This window comes from Lampetra fluviatilis, chromosome 53 (genome assembly GCF_964198595.1).
Source record: "Lampetra fluviatilis chromosome 53, kcLamFluv1.1, whole genome shotgun sequence".
NCBI classification, from domain to species: domain Eukaryota; kingdom Metazoa; phylum Chordata; class Hyperoartia; order Petromyzontiformes; family Petromyzontidae; genus Lampetra; species Lampetra fluviatilis.
In genome coordinates, this window is record NC_136327.1 from 8,620,508 (window position 1) to 8,644,714 (window position 24,207).

The 24,207-nt window shown below is 51.3% G+C and overlaps 1 protein-coding gene across 1 annotated transcript; it reads left to right on the forward strand.

Annotated features, from left to right (window-relative positions):
• On the forward strand, positions 1-24,207 carry PMVK (phosphomevalonate kinase). Its single transcript, XM_078879350.1, has 5 exons — positions 1-191; positions 8,558-8,621; positions 10,078-10,236; positions 15,252-15,381; positions 21,623-24,207. The coding sequence occupies exons 1-5, from the start codon at positions 34-36 to the stop codon at positions 21,763-21,765; spliced, it is 654 nt and encodes a 217-aa protein (XP_078735476.1). The 5' UTR covers positions 1-33; the 3' UTR covers positions 21,766-24,207.

Consider the following 24,207-nt stretch of genomic DNA (forward strand, 5'->3'; position numbering starts at 1 on the left):
GCCCGCCCGCCTTGGCGACCCGGCCCGGCAGCCATGGCCGCACCTGACGGCGATTCCCCTTCGCCCTCCTCCTCCTGCTCCTGCCGCTCCTCATCATCATCTTCTTCATCATCGCCGCCTCGCTGTGTCCTCGTCTTCAGCGGGAAGAGGAAGTCGGGCAAGGACTTCGTGACGGACTTGCTGCGCGAAAGGTTCGCGATGACCCCGGCCACGACTCGAGCAAACATTCAACAACATCGCTTCGTGTGGACGGACTTGTGTTGTTGTTGTTCTGTGTTTGTTGTTGTTCTTGGTGGTGGCTTGCTCTCCACCCCCCACACACACCGCCTCATCCAGCAGTTGGATGGATCGCGGCCTACGACGATGACGGCGGCGCCAAACCATTCGTGTTGCGTTGACCAGCAGCAGCAGCAGCCAGAGCCTTTCGCCACCAATGTTACAACATTCGTAATAGAGGTGGTGGTGGTAACCCTCCCCTCCACCTGGAAGCGCATTTATTAAGTTAATGCACCTTACACAATCTAGATTTGAAGCTTTCGTGACTGCAAGGATTCATACTCGTAGGTTTTTTCGGTAAAGTCACGTAGGTAAAAATAAATAATAGAAATAATAAAATAATATTTCTATTTTTATCATTTACTTTTACCTACGTGACTCTACCGAAAAAACCTAAGAGTACACCTTACACAATTCCTCATAGAGGAAACACGTGCTAATTAGCTGATTACTAATCTATGATTTAATTACAATCGCCGCCTCTGATCTCTGCTCCTGATGGGTTCAGTGACGTCACCCTGCTGCTGCTGCTGCCCCATTTAAGACCTGAAGCAGGCGGATGGCTTCACTGTTCGTGCTACTAAGATTGTTAATGTTGTGGATTTACTCTCCAACACACCGGTGGGCAGGAGTAGTAACTACTGTAATTGGCGCGTTGTTTACGTGACACTTCCCTTACTAATTGGCCGTGTCGGGTGGTGGAGGGTTACGACACAACGCGGGCAAGTATGGTCAAGTAAACCTGCGGGAGGCAACCTGCAAGGCCCCTCGGTTGGAGTGGCAAACATCGCGGGTAGCCACACGCGTGCCTCCGACCCCGAATCTCGTCGGATTCCTCACGAGCCAAGCAGGGGATTGGAGGCTGGATGACATTGCTTTGTTGCTATAGGCTCGAGAGCTATGGGCGGCAGAGGGGCAGGGCAGCAACAACCATCGCTTTCCCGTGCCCCTGTATGTAACGGTGCTTCATACCGCGTCAACCCACACAGCGTTGGTGTACGGTGATTTTTTTCTGCAATATTTTGCTGTCTTTTCTTGGATTTTCTGTTTGCACTTAGTCACATTAACTTTAAGATGTTTTTTGTTCATGTGTTTTGCTTGTTGCGGTTGCACCCGATTCAAGAGCCGAATGGCTCACAGGGCTATACCTAATAAATGAACTTGAAATGAACTTGAACTTGTACAGGGGAATCGAGTTCTAAGGTCCATACGGCGTTGCCTTAGCGTTAGCGAGTTCGCCACTTGGTGCAGAGGCTCACGGTTGTGTTCCAGCGGCCGCCCTGGTGACACCAGCGGGGCGGTGGTGGCCATGCACGCCTCTCATCCACCGCTGTGCGGGCCACGAGGGTTGGTGGATGGGACAAATGTTGTGTCGAGGAGCCATACCCTGACTCGCCAGCAGAAGGCAGTACAAGCAAGCGGACTTGTCTCCGTCTGTTTTCATTTGTACGGGAATCGAGCGTTGCCCCGCGCCGCTTTGCGCGCGTGGATTTTGTCCTGGGTGCTCCGGTTTCCTTCCACATGCAGTCACTCATGAATTGTCTGAAAACATCTTCATACAGAGGCATGCCTGTCAACCCATACGGTTTGCCCTTATTATTATACAGGGAAATTGAGCTTTTAGGTCCATACGGCATACAGCCGTTTCAATACGGGCAAAACAAATTGTTGTCTTTGTGTTTCTCCCTTGTGAGGGGACTTTGCAGGATGAACGTTGAGATTTATAAGGTCATGCGGTGACCAATAAGATCTGGTGTGGTCTGTGATAGAGTCGGCACTTGTGTTGTGGTTATTGCAAACATGATCCTTTGTACAAAGGTGTCAGTTTTTGTACCAGTTGAAAAGGTAAAAACCTATTACTAAGGTATGGTGGTTATACTCTCCCCACGTTTGTGCTGCTCCCCACGCTTCACCGGCGTGGTGAAGTATGGCCAGATGACCGCTCGGCCACTTTCACGGCCATGGCAGCGTCAGGAGACCATCATCTAGCAGGGCTACGTTGCTCTGGTAATTAATGCGTTAATTTATCTGGTTAATTAAAGCTGGCTTATTTAAGACCGGCAGTGGAAATTCCACATTCCCATGGTGTGGGGGGGGGGAGGCAAACTGCACATAACAGCCGCTGTTGACTCCCCCTACAAAGTAGGAACTTTCTGACCCGTCCCTAACTTTCTGACCCCGTGTCCCTACTGGACATCTGCAAAAGAGCTTCATAGCTCACCGGATTCCTCCAGTATAAAAAAACATTTTGATTCTGAAGTAGCCCCCAATTTAGCGGCCCCAGAAGGTTGATGGGGTTGGGCATGCGGCTGAATGGCGACATGGTTTGTTGTCTAATATCAGTGAGCTGACAACAATAATAATGTCAACTCATAATGCAAGGTATTCGCTCGTTCTCCTAGAGAGAGGGATGACGAAAAAGGGCGCGAGGAGGACAGCACAGACCAGCGGGAAGGCAGCAGCAGCCGGACAGACGGTGTGAGACTTCACTACCAGAAATTGGCCAAGCTCTGCCATCCTCTACATACGAAGATGCTTTCCGCCAATTAATGAGTGACTACACGTGGGAGGAAACTGGAGCACCCGAGAGAAAATCGACGCGCGCGAAGGGGAGGAGCAACACTCGATTCCCGTACAGATTAAAACAGATGGAGACACGTCCGCTTGCTGTACTGCCTTCTGGCGAGCCAGGGTATGGCTCCTCATCAAAACATTTGTGCCATCCATCAATCCTCGTCGCCCGCACAGTGGTGGATTAGAGGCATGCATAGCCACCACCGCCCAGCTGGCGTAACCAGGGTGGCTGCTGGATTCCAACCACGAACGCCTGCACCAAATTTGCAAACTCGCTAAAGCTAAGCAATACCATAATATGACAGGGCGCTGTCGGTTGTAAGATGTTAATTACCTCGCCTGGTATACAGGAGGTCGTGGGTTCGATCCCGACCCTGACTCCTGTATATATGGAGCTTGCATGTTCTCCCCGTGGTAGCGTGGATTTTTCTGCAAGTTCTCCGTTTTTTTCCTCCACATGCGTTTTGAGTGTTTGGCTGCTACAAAATGTCCACGTGATCAGCCACTTCATTGGGCTATCATTTGTGGCCAGGTTGCTTCTGAAAAAAGCTACATAGCTCAGTAGGCCTTACCGAGTAAAATATAAAATAGTTAATAGTAGTTTTTATAATTTCAGCATCATTCGTTCGGCACAATTTTAAATGATTGTGAATTATAATGATTGCTAATTTTCTATTGGATTGTAATTGTTGCGTATGTAATTCAAGTTGACGCGTATCAATTTTACATGTATATATTACGCTGGTCCTTAGCGCACTGTGCTGGGAACCTGGTGCAACCCAAACCACGGCCAACATCAGTGACGAGTGACATCCGTGCCGTGGAATCTGAAAAACCACCACGTGGAAGTTGTGGTTGGGGGGAGAGAGGAGGGCGTGGGTTGTAAATGGATGAACGCAGCCACCAAAAATATATCTGATGAAATAATTATAAATATATAATGTAATCATTAGAAATATCTAAAAATATATCTGATGAAATAATTAGAAATATATATAATGTAATCATTAGAAATATTTAAAAATATATCTGATGAAATAATTAGAAATATCTAAATATTTCTGATGAAATCATTAGAAATATATAATGTAATCATTAGAAATATCTAAAAATATATCTGATGAAATCATTAGAAATATATAAATATAGCTGATGAAATCATTATAAATATATATGATGGAATAATTCGAAATATATAATGTATAATCATTAGAAATATCTCCAAATATATCTGAAATAATTAGAAATATATAAATATATATCTGATGAAACCATTAGAAATATATAAATATGTATGATTAAATAATTAGAATAAATATGTAGTAACACACTTCGGAGACAGGGATCATTAAGGCACCTTTATTTTCACACGTCAGGGAACTACAAACGCCCGAAGTGCTTACACACTAGTCACACATCCATCTCATTCGACGGCACTAGCTAGTCCAGTTGGCAGGCTGTCGAGCTAGCGGCGTCTAGGATGGCTGAGACGCTAGTGACGGGGGGGAAGACGAACAGCGATACAGCGAGGGGATCCACTTCCAGCAACATCCCCGGGGGGGGCCCCCTTCTATCCTCCCGGCGTGGCCTCGCTCCGCTCTCGCCGTGCCCCCTTCCTGGAACCCACTTGCAGGTTCCCTGGCTTCCAAATGGACCCCTTCCTGAGCTTCCCTTGAGTTCTCGTCACCCCCATATATACTCTCTCTGCTGACGTGTGTCCTGCCCTCTGCTGTCAGTACCACTTTTCCGTCAGCAGCCAGCGTTATTAAACTACACATACATATAAAAATGTATCTTATGAAATCGTTAGAAAAGCACTCTGGGAAACGGCCGATAGAAAATATGCATTACACGTGAACCACATGTGTCTCAGACTGATATCTCACAATCTAGTTTTGATTGGTATGCACTGCACTTTCAACCCGGTGATCTGGGGTTTTAGTTCCTGCCCACGGTGCGTAAGCTCATGGGTTCTTGGCTCCCCCTGCCATCTCCCCCCCACCTTCAATAACTCCCACTAACCGTTGTGGTGAAGTATGGAAAATAATGCCCATGACCGACACATTGTGCTTTGAACTGCTTTTTGTGTTTAGTTGTTTGTCCTTCCCCACACCTCCGATGAGCACGGTTGGCTACGTACGGTGCGAAATAAGTTAAACAGACACACGTACGTATATCACTGTATTACGATTTATTTTGTGGATTGGAATCGGTGGAATTGCCCAAATTGATTGGGTGTCTTATGCAGTATATTTTTGTCTATAAGCAAATCGTCCGGAATGCACCCAACCTCATGAAAACTCATAAGCTAAGCCGAGTAAAGCCTGCACAGTGCTTGAATGGGCAATCAAAGTGCATTACAGTTTGATTTTGACATCGGTCTACTGTTGTGGGAAAGCTGAGGGCATCGTGGCAAAATCCATTGATGTCGTGCTTCTGTGCTCCCAACTTCTTTGCAAGCGTGGTGAAGTGTGGTCGAATGGCTCGCACGACCCGTACCGCGGCATGGGGAGGCCCTCATCCTGCAATGTATTGACAGGAGGGCTGCCCGTGTACATGAGTGGCGGTGGAACGTAGCAGAGGTCAAAAATTAGGGTGAATACAATCATTGGCCGGATTGCATGTGTGTATGTTGAACTTCTTTCGCACCGTATGTAGCCAACCGTGCGAATCGGAGGTGTGGGGGGAAAGGACAAATTAAACGCAAAAAGCAGTTCTAAAGAAATGAGCTTTCAATCGAGATTATTTAAAAGTGCGCAGCTGCAGTGACTTCCTAATATTAGAAAGAAGAGCGTTCCAGACGGCCGGTAACAGTCCTTGTTTGATGGCTAGCCACAAGCTGCTGCGAGGATCATCGGAGTTCACCTGCTGGTTTATGCTCCTTGACGGGATCAGCAAGGTACCGTGGTTCATTTGTGGCAAGCACTTTGTGTATAACGAATGCGACCTCATCATAAAGTATTCGTTCGGCAACCGGAAGCCAATGCAGCTGGGCGAGCACTGAACAGAAATGGGTCAATCCACTGCTGCATGAAGGCCTCCCGTAGTTGCCGCCACCTCTCGTGATCCTTTGATGCTACAACGATCCATCATCTGCACGCGAACTAATCTCGCCATCTCCTTGTCAGACATCCGCTCGGAAGCGTAAAAGTAACCCTGGTTTTCCAAAATGCAAATCGTTCCCCCGAAACCGACTGTAGAATAGAAAACAACTGTGCGGTTGCGTGGGAGGCCGCGGTAGTTTTTGTGGAAGTGATCGCCGTTGCAAAAAAAGCGTCCGATGGTAACGATTGGAAAGATATTTGAGCCAACACAACTTTCTTTATTGAGAAAAATGCCGATGGAAAAAATCTTGCGGCCTGTCGCATTTCATAAGATGGTGAAATGTGAGCCAGACATTTGACCATTTTAACATTCTAAAATCTGTAATCCGTGTCCTTTAGGTTAAACTAGGTATCTGGTGATGATGATGACAACAGCAGCAACAACGACAGCAAAACTCAACACATTCGTCGTTGACGACACCGCGTGGCCTTAAACGAAGACGTTGCGTTTGCCTTGTCGCCTTGTCCCTGCCAGTGCCTCTCTTCCTGCGATTCTGGCAAATCGCCCGATGATGCTGGATGTGATTACCAGCGAAATGTCGTACTACTCAAATTGTAAATGTTGTGGATTTACTCTCCAATACACCGGGGGGCTGAAGTAGTAACTACACTATACACGACACTATACTAGTAACTATTTAGTGTTTTGTTTACGTGACAAATCCCTTACGAATTGGCTGTGTCAGGTGGTGGAGGGTTACGACACATTTATACTAACCCAAAAACCTTTATTGTGAATAATATTGGTCGCGAAAGTCTACGTGTTAAACTTTTATTCTCCGTTCACAGAAAAAAATAATTGCATTCTCATCACACCCCACAGTGCAAACAAGTGGCACTCTGCAGCCCTTACCTATCCACTCTCTCTGTCTACTGGCAACCTCTCTATATACCATGAAGAAGGGCCTTTGCCTGAAACGTCACCTATTTTTTTTCCCTATTAAGTCGAAACACAAACAGCACATGCTAGGTAAAGGTACGTGCTTATAAAGAAGGCTATTGCCTGAAAAGTTGCCGGTGATATATTATTTTCTTATTTTAAGGCCACAAATACAAAGATCCCCCGTCTAGCCTGCACAGACTGTTGGGGTAAAAGTTGTTAGCGAGCACCGATGAAGGCCGCTGCCGCACACGAGGGGTTGAGTGGCCAGCACCGCACACACGCACACGCTCACACGGGCGCATGTGCCGAGTTATTCTGGGTTTGAGCGCGTAGGTGTCACGTCAATCAAGCCCATAACCGTCCACCGCCAGACAAAGCCAGCAGGGAAATTTTGTTAATTTCCAAACTTTTATAAGAACTGGTTTTACCCCTTCCTGGCAAAACAAGTGTCAAGATGTTCAAACCCCAAACAGAAACATTTTACAAGGAATCATGTCTGCATTAACCACACATTCAAACAGAAACAAGGTAAAAACCTTTTCTTATACTTTACTGGCAAGTAAGGTCCCATGTTGGCAAACTTGAGCGTGGGCTTTTCCTACGTAACCGTTTTTTTGCTGAAAAGCAAAATCCATGGGCGCGTTCGCCCGCGACGCGACGACTCGATTTGATCTCGCCGTGTCGGGTGGTGGAGGGTGCACGGCTGTAATTAGCATGAGGGCCCGTCGACATTGCCCACACGATCAAAACCAGAGGACGTCCAATTGAGAGAACGCACGAGCTCCACACGGAAAGGCTCCCGAGTCAGAATTCGAAACGAGTCGCGAGTGTCGCCGTTGTGCCATCCTTGATGTGGCGCGGTGGCTAGGAGATGTTAACTCCCTCGCCTGGTATGCAGGAGGACGTGGGTTCGATTCTCACCCTGACGCCTGCTGCTGTATATTTGTAGTTTGCGTCTCTCTTATCATCATCATCACGGTGGCTAGATGTTGACTACCTCGCCTGGTATGCAGGAGGTCGTGGGTCCGATCCCGACCCTGTCGCCTGCTGTATATTTGGAGTTTGCGTCTCTCTCATCATCATCACGGTGGCTAGGAGATGTTAACTACCTTGCCTGGTATACAGGAGGTCGTGGGTTCGATCCTCACCCTAACGCCTGCTGCTGTATATTTGGAGTTTGCGTGTCTCTCTCTCTCTCATCATCATCACGGTGGCTAGGAGATGTTAACTACCTCGCCTGGTATGCAGGAGGTCGTGGGTTCGATCCTCACCCTGACGCCTGCTGCTGTATATTTGGAGTTTGCGTGTCTCTCTCTCTCTCATCATCATCACGGTGGCTAGGAGATGTTAACTACCTCGCCTGGTATGCAGGAGGTCATGGGTTCGATCCTCACCCTGATGCCTGCTGCTGTATATTTGGAGTTTGCGTGTCTCTCTCTCTCTCCATGTATTTGTTTCCGAGTCCTCCAGTTTTTCCCTCCACATTTAGAATCGACATCCCGCGTTTAGAGTATTTGGACGCTCTAAATGATAAGCCACTTTGTTGAGCTATCATTTGTGATAGCCAGGTCGCGTCTGAAAAATAGCTATACAGCTCAGTGGGGCCTTTCCTGGTAAGATAAAACAAGGTTTTGTAGTTATCTGGCCCTGCTGGGGAATCTTTGTCTCGGCTGTTCACCAAACCGTAAGCGCCGCGTTGCGTTTCTTGTTCTCGTTGCAGGCTGGGAGAAGACGTGTGTGCGATCCTGCGACTGTCTGGACCCCTGAAGAGCCAGTTCGCCAAGGTGAGTTCACTCGAGGGCGCTGGCTCTCATTGCTCTATCAAGTGGGGGGGAAAGGAGGGGGGGGGCGAATGTCGAGAGAAGCCGCAGCCAAAGTGAGTTCTCTCCCACGGCACCAACGCCTTCATCCTGCAGCGGATTGACAAAGGGCTGTAAAGTATATTTTTGCGCTACTGTTTTCAAGGGATACCGTAGAACGGTGGCTCGGAGATGTTAACTACCTCGCCTGGTGTACAGGAGGTCGTGGGTTTCGGTCCCGACCCTGACACCTATAAATTTGGAGTTTGCGTGTTCTCCCCCAGGTCGCTTCTGAAAAAGAGCTATAGTTCCGTGGGCCTTACCGAGTAAAATAAAAACAGTGTAGTTTTTAGTTTAACTGCCACAGCGGTTGTAGTGCTCGCAAGTACTGAGCTTGCGATCCAGAGGTCTCCGGTTCGATTCCGTCTCCCCGTGCGGCAGTTGAAACAATAGGAGCCATCTTCTTGCATCTCCGGATCGCCCCACTCCACCGCCCCTCTGTCTAGCGAGCAGTAGAATTGAGTTTAGCACCAAAGTCAATCAGCAGGTCGCTTGCGGTGAAGTGTGGGCCCCTCCGGCCTCTGCGAAGACATACCGGCCAGCGTGGAAGAGTAGGCCAAATACCCACTAGAGTGACTGTCTAGAGCTCCCTCTGGTGGTCGCCCTTCCACCAGCAAAGCCGGCGCTGACCGCATTGATGGTTGTCTACTTAAGAAGCCGAGTCAGCTGACACGGTTGTTCCTACTTCGTCTATCTTGTCCCGAGTGTCGAGCTGCTGCTCAATGTGGCTGTGAGCATCGTTCTTCAAGTCGCCGTTGAGCGAGCTGAAACATTAACATTCGGCGCGTTTCTGCACCAAGCGACAACTTTATTTGGCTGTGGCGGGTCTGTGGCGGGGGGGAGGGGGGGTCTTAGCGACATACATTTGGTCCAGATCGTTACGTGGCCTAACCCAAAAACCAATTGTGAATCATGACATCGGCTGCTAGAAGCTACTCGGAGTTCATAATAGAGGTTTTTGGGATTAAATCGCGTAAATTTATGTGTCGTTAAACCCGCCACCACCCGATTTAGCAAGGTTTGTCACGTAAACAGAACGTGGCCAATTCGTCACTAGTACAGCACTAACCGGTGTGTTGGAGAGCCAAGCCACAACATTTACAATCGGAGTACGACGTTTCGCCAGTAATTACAACCGGCTTCATCTCGGTGTTAAATGACCGCATCGATTTATACCTCAACGATTGTCTGCACCACGTGACCCGGTTCCCAGTCTGTGCTAACGACGCGTTATCCCGCCCCGTGTCACGATTCGTGATTATGTTACTTATTTTACAAATCTAACCGAACGGGCCGAGTTACCCTGCCGTGCGCGGGAGAAGCCCCGGTGAGCGTGGGTGGACGGAGCCGATGGAAGGACGGGCGGCGCTGTTTGCGGCAGGAGCACCGGCTGGAGCTGGACAAGCTGCTGGACGCGAGCGACTACAAGGAGCGCTACCGGGGGGACATGATCCGCTGGGGCGAGGCTCGTCGGTCCGCCGACCCCGGCTTCTTCTGTCGACTGGCGACGCAAAGCGACGGGGCGCGGTGCCCCGTGTGGGTGAGGAACCCGGCCCGCCGGTGCCGCCACAAACACCGCAACGGCGACCACCGGCACCACCACCGCGAACACCACAACACCGCCACCAACACCGCCACCAACACCGCCACCAACACCATGGCCATTGCCAACACCGCCACCAACACCGCCACCAACACCGCCACCAACACCGCCACCAACATCATGGCCATTGCCAACACCGCCACCAACACCGCCGCCACGACCACCGCGAACACCACTACCGCCATGGCCATTGCCAACACGGCCAACACGGCACCTCCTCGCTACCGACGGCTTTCAGCCACATCCTTCCGCCGGTTCCCGCAGCTGATGCACGGTCGCCACGCAGCCACCTCCCAAGCTCTGCCGTGACGGTCTCGTCCAGCCCATCTGGCCTTAGGCCTTCTCTTTCCCCTTGGCGTCCAGGCTCGTTGAAGACCGCTCCAATGCCCGTCACGGCAATCGCCCCTCCCCCCCCCCCCCCTGTCCTGCACACACGCGTCCCACCCAGTTCAGCCGCTCCGGCTAACACCGCGGTTTCGCTGAATATTCGCCGTGAACATTTATTGCGCGCCATCCGATTCACAGTGGACGCAAACCTGTCAACCCCTTAGCAGTGTCTCTTTATTACAGACAAATTCAGACCTTATTGGTCACCCCGTGCCCTTATAAATCTCAACGTTCATCCTACAAAGTCCCATCACAAGGGAGAAACACAAACATATAGACATTTTTTTCCCCGTCTTGAAACGGCTGTACGCCGTACGGACCTGAAAAACTCAATTTCCTTGTACAAGTTGTACAAGAATACGGGTAAAACCGTATGGGTTGACACGGTATGTGGACGCCAAATATCCTGCGGTGTCAAAGAGTGGGCCCTCGTGTGCCGGCATCTCGCTCTAAATCTTTGCCAAATGTTGAATATTATGCCGCAAATCAAAGCTCACCTTATCTCCATTGCCCATTCCCGCGTCCTCCCCTTCCCTCACCCCCCCCCCCTTCTGGGCACCCTCGATCCTGGTCACCTGTTCCTCATTCCTTGCGCTCCCCTCCCATCTCAATCACTTCTCTGTTTGTCCCGTTTTTGTTTTCGTAATGTTAAGTGCCGCCTCTTGATCGAAGGCGCTCTTCATCGGAGGCGCTCTGTAAAGTGTCAAATGAGATAGATTCCTCGGCTGCGATCACGCACAAGCAGCAGGAGAAATCATCGCCTCCCACCGCAAAACCTCGGCAAGACCCTGCCGCTAGAAGATGCACGAAACTCGGCTTGGCGTACCCTGCGTAGACAAGCAGAAATATAGCAACAGCAATAACAACGGCAATGATAATAGTGAGTTGAACACGTAGTAGGCTTCCGCGACCAATGTTATCCACCATAAAGGTTTTGACCGATGAAGCCGGTTGTAATCGGCAGCTAAACGTCACAGTACTCCGGTAAATGTTGTGGGTTTACTCTCCAACGCAGCCGGTTAGTGCTAAAGGAGTAACCAATTTGGCGCGTTGTGTTCACGTGACAAACCTTGCTAATTGGCTGTGTCGGGTGGCATGTTTGTATGTTGAACTTATTTTTCACCGTACATAGCCAACCGTGCTAACGTACGTATATGTATGTGGAACTTAGCCAACCTTGCTAAAGTACGTATGTATGTTGAACTTCTTTCGCACCGTACATAGCCAACCGTGCTTATCGGAGGCGTTGATGGCTGGCGGGTTAACGGCACATTCATATTTACGCGATATAACCCAACAACAACAAAAACGTTATTGCATTTGGCAACGACTACAACAACAGTGACAATAATGATGACTAACGAGGGGTCGTTTTTTTGGTTCTCACGCCGCTGGAGAGAAATCGTTTTCCCTGCAACGGCTCCGGCTCTGCTGCCGCTCCCCAAGTGGCAGGAGAGCTTTGGACTTTCTCGTTCGATAAGAAGCAAGATTCCTCCACCACCACCCCCACCCAGCACGTTGAGAATGTTAACAAAACAAAAACACGCCGAGATTTCCTGGCCCCTCGCGCGATTACCGTAATATCTCCCCCCCCCACCCCCGCCACGGCCACGATGCAAAGTCGTGGCAGTGGGGGGTAGCGGCGGTGATGCTCGTGCTTGGAGTTTCTGGTTTTGTCCCCAATTTCCCAACATTGTTTTGGCTCCCGTCTCGTCGTCTGCGGTGTTTTGATGTCGTGGCGGTGGGCCCCCTTGGCAGAGGCGGGACTCTAAAACGTTTCAGAGTGGGGGGGGTGGGACGACGACAGGGGTGGGGGGCGCGAGGGCTGTCCAGAAATGTCAAGCGTTTTAAATCTGGGCGGCAGGATGTTGGCAGAAGTGGCAGTAAGAGGCGTGCCTCGCACCAAGAAATGCCTGGGTCCGATTCCCGACTCTTTATGCGTGGAGTTTATATGATCTCCCCCTGTTCTGCAGAGTGAGAGTGAGTGAATGGATTCTGTACATTCTATCCACCTGTTCCGTACCGTTTGAATGTGACAGTTCACATGGTCTCCCCCCTCCTCCACCACCACCTGCCCCTGATCCACCCCTGACTTTGTGCGTCGGCATAAGCCTTAAACGTCGAGCTTTGGCGTTCGCGGCGCTAACAGACGCACGCGGCGCTAACAGACCCATGTGCACGCACGTGGTCGGTGGGGGGGGCAGGGGAGAGGGGATTTACGCAGAAAGGAAGTGCGGTTGGCGTGAGAGTTGACGGCTGATTTATCGAAGCGAGGTCCTTCCTGCGCCAGCGTTAGGACGGACTGGGAACTGGGTCACGTGATGACATGTGCGCGCTCAGCTGCTGCTGGGAAGTCTGCTGCAGGAGGAGGTAGCTGCTGCCGCGACCAGCGATGGGGGGCCCCCTCTTGGGGTTGTCGAACGACGGGGTGGGCAGTAAACCCCGGTGCGCATTTTCAGAATCGGTTGCCCCTCCCCCCCCCATTCCCCCACCGTTCCGTGAGTCAGGATCCGGCCACCGATGATTCCGGTGGAAAGTTGGGTTGGTGCCGAACACGCTTGGCATGTGCGTGTGTATGTTGAACTTGAGCGCCGCACGTAGCCGTGCTAATCGGAGGTGCGTGTAGATGTACGCCGCTGAGAATGAAGTTCACAGTGCGGTGCATTCACCACTTAGCCACCGACGGTCTCACCACTGGGCCACTGTCTCTTCTGTCTCTTCCACTGTGGGAGTCTGTGTATCTCTTCGTGAGCCTATGGGTGTCTGTGTGAGTCTGGGTGTGGATGTGAGCCTATGGGAGTCTGTGAGTCTGTGGGTCTCTACTTGAGCCTATGGGTGTTTATGTGAGTCTGTGGGACTCTACGTGAGCCTATGGGTGTCTATGTGAGTCTGGGTCTCTATGTGAGCCTCTGGTGTCTATGTGAGTCTGGGTCTGGACGTGAGCCTATGGGAGTCTGTGAGTCTGTGGGTCTCTACGTGAGCCTATGGGTGTCTATGTGAGTCTGGGTGTGGATGTGAGCCTATGTGAGTCTGTGAGTCTGTGTATCTATGTGAGCCTATGGGTGTCTATGTGAGTCTGTGTATCTCTACGTGAGCCTATGGGTGTCTATGGGAGTCTGGGTCTCTACGTGAGCCTATGGGTGTCTATGTGAGTCTCTGAGTCTGTGTATCTCTCCGTGAGCCTATGGGTGTCTATGTGAGTCTCTGAGTCTGTGTATCTCTACGTGAGCCTATGTGAGTCTGTGAGTCTGTGTATCTCTACGTGAGTCTATGTGAGTCTCTGAGTCTGTCTATCTCTACGTGAGTCTATGTGAGTCTGTGAGTCTGTCTATCTCTACGTGCGTGGACTGTGGTTTGAGTTTAGCAACCACAGTCGCTCTCGGGGTCAGTCCTCATTGTCCATTAGTGGAACAGAGAGAGCGGCACAGGGGTTAGATCTTCGGTGGCTGAGTGGTGAAATTCATTCCCAGACTAACATCAGTGGTGTATATCTAACCCCCCCCCCCCCCCCGCTGGGCCTCCCCAAGGTGGACTCAGCCTTAAATGAGTACCTGATATGGGTGTACAAACGTTGGCACACAAAGGGTAGCCAGACGTGGTGCTGACTGCACCACACCCCACCGCACCCCACACCACCCCACACCACCTCATGCCGCTTTATAGATGCTCGCTAACATCTCTTGCTGAAAAGTCTACACTGAACATCTCCGTCCGCGTCCATACATGCGTATGCCATGCGCGTGTGTGTGCGTGCGCGTGTGTGTGTGTGCGTGTGTGTATGCGTGTGTGTGTGTGCTTGTGTGTGTGTGCGTGTGTGCGTGGCCGTGTTTGTACCAACGCGACATACGTTCAACATGCGTCGTGGTGACGTCACCGCCACTTAGTGGCGAATGGCGGTTGTTGTTGTTGTTGTGTGCGTGCGTGTGTGCGTGTGTGCGTGTGAGTGTGTGTGTATGCGTGTGTGCGTGCGTGTGTGTGTGTGCACGTGTGCGTGTGTGCGTGCGTGTGTGCGTGTGTGCGTGTGTGTGTGCGTGTGTGCGTGTGTGCGTGTGTGTGTGTGTGTGGAAAGAGATGGCGCAACGGTTAGCGCACTGCGTTACGAACCCGATGACCCGAGTTCGATTCCCGCTCGCAGCCAACAGCAGTGACGATTTTCTGAACGGTCCGGGGCCTCCCCCAGAGTGTGGGGACAAAGGCGGCCGGGCGTGGTGCTGGCCACCCACCCCCTCGTGTGTTGTGCCGGCCTTCATAGGTGCTGCTCGCTAACAGCACTTGCCTGAACAGTCCGTGAAGGCTATGGGGGCGGGGGGATCTTTGTCTGCGTGGCCGTGTTTGTACCAACGTGAACACTCATCTCCTTAGAGCTGCTTGTTGTTGTGTTTCGTTGGTTGTCCTTCCCGCGCACCTCCGCTTAGCACGTTTGGCTACGTACGGTGCGACATACGTTCAACATGCATACGTACAAGGGCTGCACGCGGCTTTATCTTTGCCTGTGTTTTATTGACATGCACATTGTACCCTTCTTTTACCCTGCTCCACCCTTCCCCCTCCCCCCGGCCCTGCAGTTAATCAGCGATGCGCGACGCCGATCGGACGTGGATTGGTTTGCTCGCCACCACGGCGCGGTGACGCGCACCGTGCGGGTCTCGGCCTCCGACGGCACGAGGCGGAAGCGAGGATGGGTGTTCACGCCAGGCACGTCTGCGGTGACACCATCGCCTGCACCACCATTGCCCCCCCACCTTAGACAAAGATGCCACCGTATAGCGACAGTGCAGCGGTTAGCGCCCTGCGCTTCGAACCCGGCGACCCGAGTTCGATTCCCACTCACGGCCACCCGACACCAGTGACGATTATCTGAACCGGTCATGGGGCTCCCCTAAGTCGACTCAGCCTCAATTTAGTACCTAGTGGCGATGTGAACAAAAACATCGCCACTGTGGCGACAAAGGCAACCTGGCGTGGTGCTGGCCACCCACCCCCTCATGTGCCCTGTTGGCGTTCATAGGTGCTACTCGCTGACAGCACTTACAATGACATCATCACCACCGTCGCATCCTGCTACTCACTTCTCTTCCCCCGCCACCTGTTTGTGCGCCGCTGCGGAGGAGCAGGCCGGGGTTTGCGAGTGTTTCCCACGCTCGGAGCGGCTGCCGCTGCGTTGTTCTTCGCCACCGGCGGGCCGCCGCCGCTTGCCGTGACGTGTGCCGCCCACGCGGAGAGCCCCGATAGAGACTTGCACGATTGGTTCAACTGCCGCCCCCGGAGATAATTGACGTCTAACTGTCGTAATATGTAAATACATTTAGTTTTAAAAACATCATTGTTTTATAAACTAAGCTATTTTTTTTTTACCAAGTAAGGAGGCCCACTGAGCTATGTAGCTGTTTTTCAGAAGCGACCTGGCCACGGATGTTAGCTCAGCGAAGTTGTTCGTCGTGTGGAAATTTATTTTCAACCAAATACTCTAAAAAGCGTGATGTTGATTCTAAATGTGGAGGGAAAAACTGGAGGAGCCAGAGAAAAATCCACGCGAGCACAGGGAGAGAGACACGCAAATTCCAAATATACAGCAGCAGGCGTTGGGGTCGGGATCGAGCCCACGACCTCCTGTATACCAGGCGAGGTAGTTAACATCACGCCACCATGGCACTCCGTAATGCTTAGGTTAGGCCACGTAATGCTTTGGCCAAATCTGTATCATAAAACCCTCCACCACCCGACACAGCCAAACAGATGAATAGTCATTTTCTCCTAAAGCACCTTTCATCCGGAGATCGCAAAGTGCTGTTGATGCAAAAATATAAATAAATAAATAACTTTATAACAAGGAAATGAAACCCAGTAAACTCCTACTATAAGCGTGCAGGCTTGTGATAGGAACACCTTGCCATTTCGCATAAACACCCCAAAGGTAAAGCTAAACCATATTGAGCAAATGAAAAGACATCGGTGTTAAGGCGGCGGGGGGGGGGGGGGGGGTTTGATTGAGCCGAGAGTCGCGGCTTGGGGACCCGAGGTGGCAGTGAGTTCCACAGTTTGGGGGCCACACGGGAATCGGCCCCAAGTCGCCCACGTCACGGGCACAGGACGACGCGGCAGGTTTTTTATGTTTCTGCTCGCTCACTCACCCACCCACCCGCTTACTCACCAACCAACCCACCCACTCACACAAAGACAAAGATCCCCGTATAGCCTTACCAGACTGTTGGGGCAAGTGCTGTTAGCGAGTATCACCTATGGAGTGCTGGCACAGCAACGAGGGAGTGGGTGGCCATGTTTAGGGGGGAGGTCCAGAACTGGCTCAGATATTCTCCACTTTATTGGTTGTGCGCGGGAATTGAACTCAGGTTAGTGGAACAGCGTGCTAACCACTGTAATACCACACAGTCACTCACACACCTACTCATTGACCCAGACACTCGAACACAAACTCACTAATCCACTCACCCACTCACTCACACTCCCACTCACTGATGCACCCACTCACTCACACACCTACTGACTGATCCAGACACTCACACACAAACTTACTAATCCACTCACCCACTCACTCGCCCAGTCACTCGCCCAGTCACTCGCACTCCCACTCGCTGACGTACCCACTCGCTCACGGGAAAGTTTGAAGGGCAGTTCTCACAACCATATTCAGCTCAATTATATTCACCAGCTTTTGTTTACAACGCCACCAGGGCATCGTTAGTACAAGATGCAGGAAGCCCCGAGTAAAATCCAGGACGTCAAACTATCCGTGTCACCTGATCCGCCTTCTTAAATAGGTGTCATCACCAATCAGATGTGTGCTGGATATTAACCGTTACAAATTAAGTGGTTGCATGCTCCAACCGCGGGCAATCGCTCGGTAAGTCGCGGCATTGGCAAAGAATCACTTTTAACGGGCGGCGGGGGTCGTGGCAGCGTGGAGGTAAACAATTTGCGCCGCGCGGCACAAGAAGGGTCCAGGGTTCGATTCCTGGCCTGGGGGGGGGGAGAGGGGGAGAGGGGGGGGCCTTTGTCTTGCGTGGGTTCTGTACGCGCTCTCCGCTCTCCGCTCTCTGCCCCTGTTCTGCGTGCGTTTCCTCCCGATTCCCCCGGTGTCCTCCCATGGCTGAACCCCCCTCCCACCCACCTCCATACAATGAAAGTGATCTCACCCAAAACATCCCCAGTGCTGAAGAATTCCCTGAAAAATTCCTCTGTCAGGGGGTCACACAGCAGCAGCAGCATCTGCAGCAGCAACAGCAGCATCGCTTCCCCCTCCCTCTCACCTCGCCCCTCTCCTGCGAAAACAAGTTTGGCAGGGACCTCTCCTGAAAATATGTCTGGAGACGCTCCCATATAAAACAAGCCGCATAATAATTTTTTAAAGTATATATCTCGTTACGAATATCTGTACGGTGTAACATCCGAGCCGTCGCTGGTCGCCCATGAAATAATGGAGTTGAGCGGCTCCCCGGGCCAAGCCTCCCCACTGCTGCTGCTGCTGCTGAAATCGATGCAATCTCAAAACTAATCGTCGTACGATTCGAACAAAAAATTTTGGCAAAGGATTCATTTTGGCTGAGTGTGTGGGGAGTACAAGGAAAAAAAGAAAAAAATGTAAAGAAAACTAAAAGAAGAAATAAAGAAAAAGGAAGAAAACAAAAGAAAATATAAGGAAAAAGGAAAACTAAAAGAAGAAAGATTAAAAAGAAGAAAAAGACAGAAATAGGAAATAAAGAAAAGTGGAAAAAAAAAAAATATTAATAAAAGAAAAAAAATGTTGGCAAAGGGTTAATTTTGGCTGAGTCCTCCTTTTGCCCACTTCAGCAATTGTTTATTGCTGTGGTTATTTACGCCTGATGACGGGCACTTGTGTTGCGCCCGAAACGTGATTTAATTTATTTTGTACCTACGTGACTTTACCGAAAGACCCAAAGAGTATAGGAGAAAAAAAGAAAAAAATATAAGTAAACAAAAATAAGAAATACAGAAAAAGGAAAGAAAAAAATAATAAGAAAAGAAGGCATTTGCGACGGGAACGTCAAACTGTATTTATAACCGGAAAGACAAAGGTCTGCTTGGCACGTGTGGGGTGGGGTGGGGGTGTCAGGCAAAGCTATCTTGGTTCCCATAAAAATACCCTAAACATCAACGCCGCCACCGCAAAAAATATCAACAAATCCGCGTTCTTATTGTCAAAGATGATAAAGAGCGCGCGCGCAAGACGATGAAAAAAAAATGTCAACGTGATCCTCGCTCAACTTGAAAACCTTCGCTGGAGCGCTGTTGCCTAGCAGCAAAGATAACAGGTTCCCGTATAACCTTCACGGACTGTCGGAGGCCGAGTGCTGTTCGGGAGTAGCTGATGTTGCTCATGAGCGTGAATCGAACTCTGTTTCTCCGGGTTCGTATGCGCAGCGCATTAATCGCTGCACCATCGCAACTCGCCCACCAACGTCCGCCATTCGCCACTAAGTCACGGTGACGTCGCCACGGCGCCTGTGCCAGGCCAGGTGCACCTTTGAGGCCGCCACGTGAAGCGTCGAAGGCTCTCTGGCAGGAGGAGGTCACGGGACAGACCCAGCAGGTGCCATGGGTTGACTGAGACGACCGGCAGATGCACCGCCAGCTGTGCCCCCTACTGTGCCAACTTCTTCTGCCAAGCGCCACGGTGGAAACAACAAAGTAGATTAACCTCGTGCTGAGCTCACCGACCTACGCACACGCAATTAAACTCGCCCCCGCTTTCACCATCGCGGAGTCAATAATTACTCAAAAGAAAAATATCCGCTTCCCACTCGAAAGAGTTGAGGCATTTGGCTGTGACCTCTCAGGCACAGCCCCTGGGCATGTGGTGGAAATTCCACATTCCTGTGGCGGGGGGGGGGTGCGGCGAGTATCGGGAGGGATGATTCCCTCTCGTCCAGGAATCGATCTCGCGGACTCACAGCCGCCGATGTCGGCCGCGGTCGGGGATCGAACTCGGGTCGCCGGGCCACCTGCCTGGAAAAATCCGCGACCAAGCGATCGTTATCGAGCCGCGGGCAGGGAGTGGTGGTTGGCACACAGCACGCTATGGACCCGGCGAGCCCAGTTCCATTCCTGACCGTGGCTAAACATCGACGGCGAGCGATTTCTGATCCGGGACTCGCCGCGCCTGTGACCTGATCCCGTCAGATCTCGCAAGCCTCGCGGGGGGTTGAGGCCGGATGGAATTGCTTGAATGAGTGACCCGTCGTGCATAACAGGTGCTTGAGGCTATCGAGCTCTGGGCAGCGAGAGGGTGGTGCAGCAACAGCCATCGTTTTACTGTACAGTACTTGTATGCTCCCCAGGTGTGTGACCTCCTCCCCACGCTTCACCAATGTGCAGTGACCGGTGCAGTATGGCCAAACAATCCCCTCTGACCACTGCCGCGGGGGGGTAGCAGGATTGACAAAACGACGACTTGAACGTAAAGATTGGTTGGTGCTACGCCGTCCGTGTTCGAGTTAATTCTTTACTTTTAATGCAGCGACAACAAAGACAAAGATCCCCCGTATAGCCTTTAACAGACTTTTGGAACAAGCACCTATGAACGCCGGCACGGCACACGATGCAGTGGGTGGCCAGCACTAGGCCCGCCCGCCTTTGTATCCCTAGTGGCGGTTATATTTACACACCGAACCAGGTACTCATTTCAGTTTGCATCGACCTCGGGGAGTCCCTGGACCGGTTCAGATGATCGTCAGTCACTGGTGATCGAACTCGGGCCACCGGGTTCAGAGCCGCAGGGTGCCAAGCGCTCCTGCTCCCCACGAATGCTGCGGCCCACACTGAATCACCAGCCGAGTCAAACAGTCTGAGCGCGGAGTCGATGTTCGCGGGCAATATCACGGCTCGCAATTGATTCGCGCATGAAGGCTGCGTAGTGATGTGGCCGAATATCGGACTCCCCGGGTCGTTCCTCTTGACTTGCGAGGCCTTGCCCCGGAGAGATGCTTGGCCTGGTGGAAGTGAATCGTCGCTTGTCGAGCCGCTGCTAAATGCGGCTTGCGAGGGGGATCCTTCTGCGAGCCGCGCTGGCCAGGGAGCTGAAGCGATAAAAATATCCGGCGCGGGTTTTTCTTTTGCGCGGTGCGGCGGTAGAATTTGTTTTGCCGCGTTTAGGGGTCTTGACGTCAACAAATGTGGCCACATCGTTGCGTGGCCTCGCCCAAGAATGAATTGCGAAATGAAAGTAAAATATTATTGATGAACACGAAGCCACATCGCCCCTTACTTGCAGACAAATGCCCAGTTATAAAACAGGTTTTCTTTTTGGGGTTAGATCGCGTAAATATATAAGTGTGTCGTTAAACCCACCACCACCCAACACAGCCAACTAGTAAGGTTTGTCACGTAAACAGAATGTGCCAATTAGTTGCTCGTACAGCACACCGGTGTGTTGGATAGCAAAGCCACAACAAAAACACTTGTATTATGGATGATATTGGTCGCGACAGCCTACGTGTTGAAATTCCCGTTTGCGGTCCGCTCCAGCGAACACCTTGAGTCACAAAGGGACAGCTGCCGCCGGGGGCTCCCTTGGCGAGATTGCAGCAGGGCATTGACACGATCGAGATGAGATGAGATGTCAGCCGCTCTGAATGGCTGCGGATTCTAAGCAATGCCCTGTACATGCAAATCCAGGAAGTTAGAATAAAATGCAGGAAGTCAGAATAACCGTGTCACCTGACCCCCGACTTCTTAAACAGGTGTGATGTACGTATGTTTGTTGAACTTCTTTCACACCGTACGTAGCCAACCGTCCTAATCGGTGGTGCGGGGGAAGGCAAACAAACGCAACGCAAGAAGCGGTTCTGAAGAAACGAGTTTTCAATTTGGAAATTAGTTTTCAATTTCGACTGAATCTGATGGATTCAATTGAATTGCAATCGATGCTAAGCACACAAGCTGCCTTTTGTCCGTGCAGGGATCGACGACATGGAGTCGGAGTGCGGCCTGGATTCCGGAGTGCAGTGGGACTGGAACATCCGGAACGACGCACCGGACGGCGACCTGGACTCTCAGCTGCAGGAGATTTTGAGTCACGTAGAGCTGCAACTCGGGAGCTGACGGAACGCGTGGCACGGTGGCCTCTCTCGTCGTCGCCCAAGGCCACCCCCCCTCCCCCTGGTTGACTTGCACGGCCACTGCTGCTGCACACAACCGCCCTGCCCCGCCCTGCCCCGCCCCGCCCTGCCCCGCCCGCCTCCAGTCCCTTTCCAATCAAAGGGTGCAGCGGTGAGAAACACTGCACTTTGAACGTGGCGACCCAAGTTTGATTTCCGGACGCGGCTGACATTGGCGGCGAGTGATATGTGAACCTCGGTCTTGGCGTACTCCACCCACCCTTCAACTGCCCTTCACCCGCCCTTCACCCGCCCTCCACCCGCCCTTCACCAACCCGTACTACTGACCAGGGTGGTGAAGTACGGTCAAACAACGCCGCCCTGTATCCCACCAACCCACCAACGCGCACCGCATTGCGTGCGCTCTCAGATGCGGTTCTGCGGCCGTCTGGAACGCTCTTCAATCCGATATTAGGAAACCACTGGGAGCTTTGCACTTTGAAATCATCAAGATTGTAACACCCATGTCTTTAGAACCGCTTGATTTGTGTTTAGATTGTTTTCCCTCCCGCACCTCCGATCAGCATGAAGAAGTTCAACATACGTACACACCTGGTGACGTACCGGCTAGGCCTTCAGCAACGAATATATTAAAGGACCAAAAATTATTATTATTTATAGTTGTGTTACACTTGACACCTCAGTGACTCTTGATCAAAGTGGTTTCTCCTTTCAAGTTAGCATGTGACCTCATCCTCCAGAGAAAGTGGTGGAAATCCCACATTGCTGTGGCGGGTGCTAGTACGTCTGCGACATCGGTGTGCGTTCGTGGTTGTATCGTGTGGTAACCGTCGAACAACACCTCCACCGATGGCCTCGCCAGACGGAGACAGCTGCCACTCTTGCCATGGCAGCCTGCGCCAAAAGGGCAGCCATAAATCAATTAAAGAGAAGATAATTTTAAATATGCACTTTTCCGCTTCGTGTTCGTACGGTCGGGCAGGACGTCCGACGTTTTGTGTCACGTGCCGGGAGCTTCATCAGGAACCGTTGATTCAAACTAGAATTGGGTTCTTGAAATAAGCCCCCCGGGTGCAGACCGAATCGACGTCAGAGAGAGAGAGAGCGGGGCAGCAGCGGCTGAGACGACCTGCGCGGTGACATCACACGCAGCACACACACACACACCACTTACACACGCAGCACACACACACAGACCACTCACACACACAGATCACTCACACACACACCACTTACACACACACCACTTACACACAGACCCCTCACACACAGACCCAGGGGCGGTTTCTTCATTAGGGCAATTGGGCGACGCATCACCAATGTCATTCAACCACAGAGTCACGCTAGCCGTCACTGTGCCTCTGGATATAGTCCAATCAGCGTCATGTCACGTTCTGTGGAGTACCGCCTCTTTTTGGGCGATTTCACTCCGGCTGAGAATCGCCCCGAGTGGTCCCATAGACTTACATTCAAAGATGTTTTTTTTCGAACGGGGGCGCTGCAATGCATTCTCTATGGCTTCCGGGAGGGCTCGCACTAACGTGCTTACGTCATCATACGTAAGCACGTTGCATCCAACAATATTATTTGTCGCCACCTAGTGGAATCTTTAATAAAATAAACTTGAGTGGATTGTATTAATAGTGAGTATAGAAACAAACAAGATGTATTGTAAGAGTCACTTTATTTTTCATTAATATTAAAGAAGTGAAGTTGCCTTTACATGCTTAAGCTGTTAATTTATCCTTTGCATGGGTGGACCTTATCCTTATAAATCATCCAGACATTTGCCCCCCCTGAGAGATTTTGCAGGAGCCGCCACTGCACAGACCACTTACACACACACAGACCACTCGCACGGACCACTTACACACAGACCACTTACACAGACCACACACACACAGACCACTCACAGACCACTCACACACACAGACCACTCACACAGACCATACACACACACAGACCACTTACACAGACCATACACACAGACCACTTACACAGACCACTCGCACAGACCATACACACACACAGACCACACACACACAGACCACACACACACAGACCACACACACAGACCACACACACACAGACCACTCACACAGACCACACTCAGACCACACACTCACAGACCATACACACACAGACCACTCACACACAGACCACTCGCACAGACCACTCACACAGACCACACACAACAACAACCGCCATTCGCCACTAAGTGGTGGCGACGTCACCACGACACTTGTGCCAGGCTATGTGCATGTTGAGGCCACGTGAAGTGTCGAATGCCCGCTGGCAAGAGGTCACGGGGCAGACCCAGGTGCCACGGGTCGACTGAATGAGATGACTGGCTGATGCACCACCTGTGCCCCCTCGTGTGCCAACTTGCTGTGCTTTAGCCACACGGTGCTCCACTCATTGTTGT

Bases quoted from the DNA above. Each gene is read 5' to 3' on its own strand.
- PMVK (XM_078879350.1), top strand. From the start codon at position 34: ATGGCCGCACCTGACGGCGATTCCCCTTCGCCCTCCTCCTCCTGCTCC. The intron at 8,622-10,077 runs GTGAGTTCACTC...TGTTTGCGGCAG, and splicing joins TGAAGAGCCAGTTCGCCAAG to GAGCACCGGCTGGAGCTGGA. The intron at 10,237-15,251 runs GTGAGGAACCCG...CCGGCCCTGCAG, and splicing joins GGGCGCGGTGCCCCGTGTGG to TTAATCAGCGATGCGCGACG.